General features: G+C 36.1%; 1 protein-coding gene across 7 annotated transcripts in view; it reads left to right on the top strand.

Annotated features, from left to right (window-relative positions):
• The window catches only part of LOC100643520 (Down syndrome cell adhesion molecule-like protein Dscam2), a 162031-nt gene that overhangs the window by 117892 nt on the left and 31859 nt on the right, over nucleotides 1-12280 (top strand). For all 7 annotated transcript variants that reach the window (XM_048413699.1, XM_012320206.3, XM_048413695.1 and 4 more), the window contains one exon: nucleotides 8314-8433. In XM_048413699.1, coding sequence (XP_048269656.1) covers nucleotides 8314-8433 — 120 coding nt within the window. The remainder of the gene's footprint in view (nucleotides 1-8313; nucleotides 8434-12280) is intronic.

Here is a 12280-nt window from a genome sequence, read left to right as displayed (position 1 = left end):
GTCGATTAAATTACAGGACCTGTACGCGCGGTATCGTTACACGAAGGGAACTTTCCGGTAAATAATGGTACAACAATATGCAGCGAAGGAGAAAGCGGAAGGACGATGCGATCTTAATCTTCGTTAGTTAAAATGAATTCTTCCAGAGACGATAAAACTCGTTAGTAGACTGCAGACATTCATTCAAATTTGTACTTTTATAGAATAAAATTAAAGAACGGGACCTAAGTAGAGATTTGTCTCGCATACTCGCATTATTGAATCCCATTGAATTTACATTGTAATTATGAAAAGGGATTTGAAGAATTTATTTTATATTGTTTTCGTCGTTATTTCTTCTTCCATCTAAATTCTACAATTTTACCAAGTTGCAGAAAATTTGAAATATTTTATGTCATTATATTAAACTATTTTTTGAAATCATGTATAGAAACTCGCTTGATCATTTGATTTGTTTAATTAATACATTTGTATTACAACTGAAACTACTACGCGTTATTTCACTGCTTGATCATTAATGGGTCTTTCCCATGAATGCATAAAAGTTTACAGTCTACTCGTTACGCTTTCATTGCGTTTCTTCTACTTTTAAAACGAATTGCAAGTGTACAAGGAGATGAAAAAAGGGAAGGTAATAAGTTGGAAAGAACAAAGGTGGTTTACATATCATGATTTTGATATTTCAAGGGACACGCGAGATGCCAAGAGTATTAAAAGAGTGACACGCGTTGTCGCGCTGTGTAATGTTCTTCCGCGTCATTCATATTCACTAAGAGCTGGCCGGTGTTGGCGGGCGAAACGCACGTAAAAACTGCTCGTAAATTCGAGTTAGCCGTGTTATAGCCAGCAAATCGATGCGACCGTGATACGTACGCGAGTCCCTCGTGATTTCGATATCGTTTTTCAACGCACAGCGTACACACGCCTCTCTTTCTCGCCTCGGAATAACATCCTCACTGTTTTGTCCCGTTAACGAACTATTTTCACGGACTCTGTCGTTCGTGCGTACCCTACAGAAAGCAACATATCGCAGGGACAATGCCTTTGACACGTATCTCATTGGTTGTGAAATAAATTTTTGGACAACTGGAACTATGGCGCAGTGTTCTGATTCACAATGATTTTCTGAAAAATCTTATTCGTTTTTTAGAATTTATACTGATTCCACTTATCGAAGAAATGAAAATTGCTCTACATTAAATTGGAAAAGTCTTTAAAAATTCTTAGTGCGCTATGTTATTGGCGGATTCATTGTGGTGGCATTAAGAACTGCTGTCATTGTGACTGACTTTTTTATGAAACAAAGAGTCGTAAATTACACGGTGCAGTACAGGAAATTTAATAGCACATTATTGCTGAAAATTTGAATTTTTTAAAAAGATGAATGGGTGTTGGGACGTATTTCAGATTTAAAGAATAGATTTCAGTTACTAGTAATGTATTTCAGATTTAAATAATAGATTTTAATTACTAGTGTATATTTATTTAAAATATTTGGACGATTTTATTCTTGACACAGTACTATTAATCCCTATGTAATCAGAACTAAATTAATACAACGGAAGATTAAATATCTAACAAGGAGAGGAAATATTGTGATTCTTACGAAGTATTAAAATAATTTTCAATTGAAAAATTCGAAAATCTTTGGAACCTTGAAGTATACGACTTAAATAAAAGAGCATTAACAATTTCTTGTTTGCAAAAATAAAATACAAACGTCAGATAGTGAAATCAGTTTTGTAGCATTACGTTCTGTTTCGTTTTCTTTCATAAACCAGAAATCATCTCAAATTTTGAAATTTATTATGAAATTTAATAACGAAGTCGATGGATGATAAAGTCTCTCCAGTACTCCGAGTTAGTTCACATACGTATAATCGATTAAGACACCCAAACACTAGAATGTACTTGCGCATCACATACGAGTACCCTCGAGAACGATCCGCGTAGAATCGATCTATCGTCGATTTAGGAGTCATAAGAACAGGGATTTCACAGTGAAAGGATTCGTGACTTAGGTGAAATCGACCAAGATGCAATAACGAGTCGATGAAACTCGCGAAACTGGTTCACCAATGGGAATTTTCACATCAGGTGAATTTAAGGGATTCATAGAAAGTTCCGGTTACTGGAAACAAAAGGCAATAGCGCGGAAGATAGAGTGCTTGATTTTCGCCGATCAGCGAAACCTTGGAAATGATAAGAGCAACAATGGTCGCCACGACGAACAATCTGCTGAGGAGGATTTCGACCAAGGACGATAAGAAACACCTGACCTTCCGCGTTTGTTCCCTGGGATATTATAGCGCTACCTTTTGTGCAACGTATGGTTATCGTATACAGCAAATACTATCGTCCGTAAGTACCTGAACACACCAGATGCAATTTAATCCACAAGTATGATCGAAGAACGTTTCTCTACTATTACTATCGGTTTAACTTAACATATAAATATTTAGCAAAAATTCGTGATAAGATATATCCTCTTTTCTAATTCTATATACTAACTACGTATATTTGCGTGAAATAAAATCAGAAATCGAAATTAGATTAAAATATATTCTATATATTTTGACTTACAAAACTATAAGAAATTTTAGTCGATGCTTAAGACAATAGATTTTATGTACATTTAAGACCATTATTCATGCTGGATACTGATTTTCTACATTCTCAAATTCTTTTCAAATTTTGCCAATATAGCCATGATAATCGTATTTCATTACAGTGGAGTATGTTCATATAATGTTTCTATAGGTGTTATAATACTTTTGTCATCTAGTGTATATTTGCAAATAATGGATTCATTGAAACGAAATTTTATTAACTCACTTAAACATGAACTCACTGACTTGTCATATATTGAACACAAAATTTACGAACTTCTATCTACTACAGTTATATGAGTTTAGTTATATGAACGATTTTGCCCTAAAAGAAAATTCATATAAACGAGATTCTGTGATTTAGAAGTGTCGAAATATTCACGAATGGTAGCGCATCTGGCTTCATGGTATTTTGAAACCGTTGGACTATACAATCCAAATGCGATTAACATCTGGTCAGTCGATGGAGAAACGACTGAAATGGAAACGACGACGTGTATAGATAAACACTCGCGTTAGTCCTGTTATCGGATACACGTGTCCTAATGCGTATAAAACGACGTGCACTCGCTCGTCATTCGAAAGCGATTCCAGCTGAGAGCGTATCCTGCAGGATGTATAAACGATCCTTCCCTCATCCCTGAGGGGGACGCGAGAAGCCAAGGATCCGCGAGTAATTTAAAGTTGCGAACCTTGTTGCCCGACTTCCAGGTCTTCGGTAAGTTGCTTCAACTGAATTATACTAAAACGCACGATAAATTATATTCCCTGGTAAATTCTATTCCGCCTATTTCCGTGATTGTCGACCGCCAATTTCAAGGTTCTTTGACAGTTAATCAATTTTGGTCTTACTCTTTCGAGGTAGAATGTCTTAACAAAACGTTGAGAGTTCCATGTTGTACGAGTTCTACGTTCTTCGAGCTCTGTACTTCATCGACATCTTCTCTGTTTTGTGGAGAAAACATGTATTTTACTGATAGTACATATTAGTGGATTTATCGTAACTTCTCTTATTCTATTTATTTCAGTTGGTTTCGTCTTATGTTATTTTCCTACATTTTTATATTGCTAGAAATATGTTCCAACCAGAGAATTATAACTCTCTAGATTTTTATGTTGTTATTTCCCTTATAAGTTTAATAAATAGGATCAGTTAATAAATCCGATTGAAAAGCGAAAAAAAAACATTTCCATGTTAATCATTTCATGATAAATTTTATTTCGTTCAAATTCATTTCAAGCAAACAAAATTAATTAATTGGCACTGTACTCTCAATTTATTGCATACTCTATAAACACGCGATTTATAATCACTGCGATTATTTTAACATTTTACGCCTTTAATTACGTTTCTCAACCTACTTACGATTTTCATGCTGTTAAGTTATCCATTTTATAAACTTAATGAAACTAGTAAATTAATAGACTTACATTAAGAAGAAGATCGGGCAAGTCGTATCAAAGATTTCCATATTAGATTTCGTCTAATCCAACAAGAAATAACGAATTATTAAATAAAATTCATTTCAATCAATCAACCTTAATTGACATCACAATTATCACACCGTTATGTGCTTTAAAAATACGTGTTTTACAATAATTATGATTATTTACTTTTTCAATTTATTTATTCATTGTTCCGTTTGTTTATTCCCATACGTACTTGTCAGTGGACAACGACTAAAAACTGTATATCTTGTGGCATTTAGCGACGATATAATAACCTGATAATCTTAGTCATTCGGTGAAATTTGCTCAATCTATCCGTGCTACGCTATAGAATCTCGCCACACACGCATCCACAAGTAATTAAGTGTCGAGCTTTCCCCGTAGTCTCGTCGAGCGATTTCGATTCAAAGTTTCGCGTTTCGCCTAACAATACGCGACCGGAATACGAAACGAATTTCCCCGGGGTTATACGCGGATTCGCGTCCCCGGAAAATAGCACGGTCGAGATTCTGGTAACGTTTACCTCGTCGCGCCGCGGAACCGAAGTAAATGCGCTTCTAGGTCCGCTAGGCGTTCATCAGGCTGCAACATCCTCTTCCTCTTGCATTCAGTTTTCTGCAACAGGTTTACGATCGTACGCGACACGGCTGTTGTCGAGAATTTTCTGTTTACTCAACGAGCAATCTTCGTCTTTTGTCGTTGGCGTATTTCCAATTTTTCTATTGGAAATGTGGGAAGCAAATTGCTTGCTCAACGATATCTTCGACGCTCGCGAAAGTGCTATTTCACTGGTTTAGAAATACTCTTTGATGGTTTCTTCAGATGTTACAGTGGCGCTTTACGTAATCTTGCTTGTAAAATATAAGAATCTGGCAGAAACTAAAAACAGTTATTGCATCGATTTCCTTTCTTAAGATATCTATATAGAACTTTTCTTTTTAATAACTTTCACAATGAATTGAAACTTCCGAGCAGTTATTCAAGTTGTACAACTGCATAAAACTACGTGTCATAGAAACGGTGAATAAACTCAATACCGTAGCTTTTCGCGACATATTATACAAAAATTTGATCTGTGTTAATATTTTTATTCATTATCTTATCTAGCGTCATGCGCGTCATGCATTCCACAAACTCAATTTCAAGAACTGGTAAGAATAGGTATGATCACTTAACGAGACAAAGTTTCAACTTGGAATAATTATCATAGCACTATTATGCTTAAAACGTAATAAAATGCTCGTGCAAGACCATTGCCAAGGGGTTGAAGCAATCCAATGGTATAAGATATGCTTCTGGTGAATCGAGTGATTTCAGTTATTCTAGTTATCCGTATCTGCAGAAGTCTCGATACCAGGTATCTGAAATCGGGGTTACTGGGTTTGTGGAAGACTATTTCCTCGAAATACCAGGAGGGCCGCATAGCTGTTGGCTACATAGTGATTTCATATGGAGTTGAGGTCGGAGCCGAAGTGTCCGGCCGGAAGCGTGTCCTTATCGAGGCATTTCCCTTCGTCCGCAAAAACAGCTCCATTTTATATAAAGTTTCGAGGCCACGTAATGCTGACGCAACACCGGTACTCCAATCCTCTTCGAAGCGACAGCACTTGCGCGTAAAGAAAGTGTTTTTTAGAAGAAGACAGAAAAAAAATATATATATAATATATACGACACGATAGGCAATAGCACACAAGGCAAAAAGTCCAAGAGTTTTTCCTCACGCAGCACAGAATATAAAAAAAAAAAAAAAAGAAAAGAGAACGAATATATTTCTAGGGATGCAGGTTTACGTCGTGCGATTTGCCTTCTTTATTTTTCTATCTCTCTATCTCTCCTTCGTTTTTAATGCATGCTAATTGACGAGCCGGTTAACCGTAACGGGAACGTATTCGACGACACGAATTTCTTTCGTTCGTGTAATTTTTCCGGAAGAGCACGTTCCATCCGAGCGACGATTAAAGCAACGCCAAGTTAATCCGTCGACGACGAGTCGGTAAGGAAAAAATGAAAACGAGATGAAAAAAAAAGAAAGAGGACGAAGTGAAAAAATACGAGAAAAAAGAAGAACGAAAGATGCTGAAAAAGTAAATGAGAACGAAGGTTCCTTGATTGTTGTTATTACTTTCTTTTCTCGTTGTTTCATCGTTACTATTTGTACATCCTCACGAATCATCAGCATTTGTAAAGAGTTCGATTTGTAGATTTCGAAAGTTGAGCGTGCTGATTTCTAATTAGAATTAGTATACTTTTCGTTGTTCGACCGTTTTTTAATTGCGAACGAATCATTAGTTCTTTTTCTTTTTCTTCGTTGTTTTACTGTCATACCTTTTTGTCCTCGTTACACGCGTTTTCATTAGTTAGAGTATCATTTTATTTTCTTTATTGTTGTTGTTCCTTTGTATTTTGTTTTACTTTCTTTTTCTGTTCTTCTTTTTTTTTTTTTGTTTTTTGTAGCGGTTTCGTGTACCGAGAGATATTACTTATATTGTGCTCGTGTAATGCAACAAAATGTCTGTGACAGATGTAAAAGCATGCGTTCGCGTAGTTAACGTTTACTGGTTCAGTGCGTTTTCTCGTACGATATTTTTCGCCTACCTTTATATTTTATCTCTATATACATACGAGCAACTTGGAATGACGATGGAAAGAATGTTGAGAGTAACGTTTACATTATTTAATGTGTGCCTCGAAAGTTTTCTGCGTGTCTTTTTCTTCGTATATACTGATTACAAGTAACGTTTTTTTGAAATAGGTACCGTTTGCGTTGTTCGTACGTTGTTTTTTAACAACCTTTTATTATTACATTATATATTCACATCTTTTTTACTTGGAATGATGCTTGCCGTGTTTTTATATTTTTCGAATAAAATGATTCTTGCATGGAACACTTACCCTTCCAATTACGGTATACTTTTTCTTATATAATTATTCCAGCGAATGCTCTTTTCCCGTGTAGTACGTACCATGGAACAATGAGTTCTCTGTTTCATTCTTTAAAACACTTTATAGTTCTTTTTATTTCACTCTCCCTTTATTCGAACACATTTTTCAATTTTTCTTTTACAGATAAGTTTCTCCGAAACGAGCACGTTTTCAGTTAAAATTTATTAACACAGGTTAACAACAAATGCACGAACATTTTTCTTTTCATTTTCAATTTCGTCCCGTAATTCTGTTCTCTCATTCTTGTTTTATCTCTTCTGTTTTTTAATCACTGCTCGAAATTCTTCCTGGTAAATTAGTTTCCTCTGATTGAGACAACGAATGAGTAAACATTTTACCCCTCTAAATACGACATCGTCAATTCAAGTAGTCTAAACACGGACACCACCGGTTTTGTTGCTACACGTTGTTGTTCACACTTTTAGCGATCCGTAAGTATGCAGTAACATCGAAACCCGTTGGAAATGCATGCGTTTCACGACACACGAGTATATACGCGAGTACAAAACAACAACACGCGACAGCAAAGACAAATGTAGTAGATAGAGAGAAACGCCTAGGACCGGTGATCCTCGTCGACGAAAAAAAACATCGTTCGATCATTCTATAGAAGTAACCAGTGTTCCCAAAGAACAATGGTTAATTAGTCAAACAAAGTATTATTCTTCGCGTTTAGCTAACAGAGGATGCGCTGATTAATCTCTATGGCACGTATTTTATACCGAGTAATCCGATTTCTCAATTTGAAAAGGGAAAAATGGAATTGTGCAAGAGGCAGAACTATATAGACATATCAAGCGTGATAGAATAGCAGTCGTTTTTATGTGCAATTCGATATTAATCCTCGATAGATATCATTGAATTACAGATAATTTATAATAAGATTAAAGCATACGCGTAAAACCATAAAAAACATTTCAACTTTTGTTCTTATAACTTCGAATGATAAGATAAAAGAAAAACAGCGAAAGACGAAACGATGCGAAAACTTCTTGTCTAAATGGTTCTGTCCCGGTTCCTAAGTCTTCCAAACAAATTGTGTATATCAGCCATGTGCCAGGTAAAGTCCAACAGCTATTTGGTTCGTCGATAGGAAGCATTGTCGACGAAGAGTTGTCACGAATTGAGATAAGGGGATAAAGGGTACGCGGACAAAGGTCACGCGACAGTGTAATTGACACGGTGATTTGAAATGAACAGGACGAAGCGTCGATCGACGAGGATCTGCCGAGAGATCGGGCGACGACGAAACGCTGGTCCGCCAGGAACCGGCGATCCGGAAGATTTTAAGCCAATTGGATCGTATTTTTAGTGCCGCCGCGATGGACGGTGGAACCTATCGACCAGAACGCCGTTGTAGGTCACGGCGTCTCCATTGCCTGTCAGGCTGAAGGATTCCCCATTCCGACGGTGACTTGGAAGCAATCGATCGGTAAGTCACAACTCAGACTTGAAACTTACCAACCCACTGTGGCCGGAGGGAGCTCACGTTCCAAAAAACTGTCCTCTGTCTTACTGAAAACCACCGAGCGTGACATACGTTCGGCTTCGATCTCGAACGATGATGCGATCAGTCACCTTACCGAGTTGTTTTCGTACCTTTATCTGTCTTTGCTCCTTCCTCTGCTTTTTCTTTCGAATTTACCCTATCCTTCTTTTATAATGTATTAGGAACTATTTTTAACTCTCAGATAGTACGTTTGAGACGGGTACTCTGTCTTTCGTTTATTCTTAGTTTAGTTATTTCTGAGAGATGGTATTTCGTATGTAGTTACAGTTTCGTGCTAATATTGTTCTTGTAATTTTTTTATATTCTTGTAAGAATTATTTTTACAGAAATTCTTTTTGTTGAGAACGTGGAGAAGTAAAAGATTTTGATACTAAAATAAAACAGTTAATTATATAGAGGAAAATAAAAATATGATGCAATGCAACGTGACACAACGAGGTACAACTGAAAGGCTACCCATTTAAAAACCGTCTCTCTTGCGTAATACATACATATATTCTAACATCAAAGCATTTTCTTCTTTTTATTTTACAACTTCTTTCGCTCACTTCAGAAGAACCATAGCGATATTCTTAGAACACATTTAGTCACGTCAGCTCCAAACCTTGGGTGGCTGGGCACTTTTTTTTCACACTTTAATCTCAAGCAGTCGGGCCATCCGTATACCCTTATCACTTAAAACTCAATTACTCGCTGTAAAAAATCGCCTAGGATTTCTCCTAATCTTTCCTTCTTAATGGCAATCATCCAAACTGTACAATAATATGTTTGGATGTGTTCGAGGTAGATATTATGTTAGCAACATTATCTTTCTCAAATATAATACGATAAATTTCGTATTTTGAACATCGTCATATACATATAACACATTTATTAATCCTTATTTCCTATGAAAAGTTGAAATTGCGTATTATCTGTAGCTCATAACAAAAATGCAAAAACGCAAAACAGTCTTTAGTATCAAAAGATAATCATTGTCTAAATATTTGTCATTGTCTATATATGGAAACAGCGTAACGAGGGAAGATGGATATTTATTTCAAAGAGTAAAAGAGAGATTCTTAATTCGCAAAGTGTCATTTTCTGATTAGAGCTTGTACATCCTCACATTTTCCTCTCACGTTTCTTGTTACTCTCGCTGGCTGTCTTATAGCAGCGTATTCTACTGTGGAAGATGCCTTTGAGCATGCGGACAAGCTGCTGTAACACCTTGATGGCACTTAATACGTGGAATTTGATGCTTGCCTTTTGACGGCTCGTTTCCTTCTACGAGAATCTCGGCTTCGTCGAACTTAATACGTATATACGTGCCTATGAGATGTTGATGTTGACGATTTTTATTCCGGGAGATTTCCTTCATAGAGGAAAATGTCCTTATTTATTCCCAATATAATAGTTTCTCCTAAATGATTTCATTTAATTGACAGGATAATCGACTTCTCTGTCACGTTATAAATTTTTTATTGACAGCAACGAACGGGCAGACAGGCAGTCGCGTCGAAAACAAAGTAAGCTTTTATACCATAGCAATGATTGGACGAAAAGAAAAATAGTGGGAATTCTAAGATAGTATAAGAATAATTCTAAGAATATAGTAATCTTTTGTCAGTAGTACACTAAGAAGGGCTTATGGTACGTACACGGATAATTTGTACAATATACTTTCCAATTCTAATCTTGAATTCGAATTTGCATATAGCTTCCTTGATAGTATTACACCTTCTGAATTTTAATTTTGTTAATACGACTGTATGAAAAAGTTGAGAATCAGTGACCCAGCACATTCCGAAAAAATAGTTTAACAAAAGAAAATTAGTAATACAATTTCGTAGCACATTATGATGTAGAATATTCCAGGAAAATGTAAACGTAGGACTTCGTAGACGACGAAGAAAATGTAGATACGAGAAGATGGCGTCCTTACGAAGGTGGAGGAAAATTTAAAATTCTATCAGGCGGAATCGATTCGAGGGCCGATGCAACTTCGATTTATTGCTATTGATTTATAGATTCACTTATCTGATGCCATTAAAAACGTCTATTTGCCTCGAGAGGCTTATTAACTAATCGCTACTCATTGACCTTAGAGTACAGCAAAACAGAACAGAAAATACATATTCCAGATATTTCTTTCTGCGCGATTTCCCTCTTCCTCCGAAACAATTTAATTATTGGCTGACTTTTACGTGAATCCCATCGATCGTTTTCATCAGGTTACAGCTGCTGAGTGTATTTAACCCGAGGCTGGCTGAGGTTGACGAAGATATCCATCAGAAATTTCGCTGATCGGCCGTTTCCAGAGGTCTCATTCAATCTGAAATAAGCCCTCCGTCCGATGAAGCGGTGGTACAATTAGTTTCACCAGTTCGTTGCTCGTGAACATTATATTGCACCGCTTGGGAATGAAATTTCTCCTCTTTTTCCTCGATCATAGCCCATCTACTTCGTACTGTTACCATTCCTCTTTTACTGAAAGTTAAATCACTCATTATGGGAGGAATACGTTTCAAAACTGAGCCAATGAGGGAGAATATTAATTAAACGATTTAATATTGTTGGAATACGCCAGTATATAGTCGAGTTCTGGACGTAGATAGGCTAGAAGAAAGTGCAAAAAAGGATTGATCTTTTCCAACTCGTTGCGTTGCAATACGAACTTCTTAAATTTGGAACTGTCTTTGGTTTTTGGACGATGCAAACTTTATGGTACATTTTTCTGAGTAATTAATTTTTATTCAGAATTATTAAGCTGCGGATATTTAAGCAGATTCAAAATTTCATGGACAGAACTAAAAATATCTCTCTTTCTGGGATATTTTATATAATTTTATATAATATATGACATACTATGTGCGTTTTGGTAATTTTTCTTTTTTCAAATTTCTCATAAATTCATAAAAACCCGCGGTTCATTAATTAGTTGCTGTTTCAATAGTATAAGAAGATAATATTTCGTAAAAAAGGTATTTATTTGCTTAAGGAAGTTATTTTTTTTTTTAAATTCTAACATGTTTTAAATTTTTTAGTAGATGCTTATATCCGCATCATAAAGTCAAGTTAACTTTAAGTTTGCAATCTGTGCTTTAGCGTTATGTTTTACCTTTCTCTGTTCAATAACACGTTTTTATCATTGAGAGACGGAATTGTTCGTTTATAAATGATAAAAATCCAACAAATGCGTATTCAAGATCGTGATTTTTTGCTACTTCGATACTTACACAAGATGTCTCTACTTGATGTCAAAAGTCAAAGCTCGGGAAGTACTTTCGATCGCATTTTCACGTACGTTGTATCTTTTCACGCAACGCCGAACTTCCTTTGGACATTTACCCGTTTCCCGATGTTTATTGTATCGGAAAGAATGTCGAATGACGTTGATCCGCCACAATGGTAGCGTTCCTCTGTGTCGATGGTAGGGCATACGCGACGACACTGTGAATTCCGACGGATATTCTGATGCCCGGCTGAAAATTCTGTAACGTCATAAACGCGTATCGCATGAGGTAGCTGGGATTCCTCCTGAATTACGCCCGATTCGCCGAATCGGCGAATGTCGAAACGAATTTCTGTCTTTTAAACATTTTTTGGATAAATCATCAGCGTGTTGAAAGTTGTAAAGTATAAATATGTGAATATTTAGAGAGATATCAAAGTAATGAAAAAAATGTATATGTATATGTACAAATATCAGATAAGTATTTTTCAAGCTATTAACATTTTAACTTTGCATATTTTCCTGAAGGGGCTTGGTCAAATATTGTTTGAAATA

Source organism: Bombus terrestris, chromosome 2 (assembly GCF_910591885.1).
Source record: "Bombus terrestris chromosome 2, iyBomTerr1.2, whole genome shotgun sequence".
Classification (NCBI taxonomy): domain Eukaryota; kingdom Metazoa; phylum Arthropoda; class Insecta; order Hymenoptera; family Apidae; genus Bombus; species Bombus terrestris.
The sequence above is the reverse complement of the archived record's forward strand: the minus strand, read 5'-3'. Positions and strand labels throughout refer to the sequence as shown.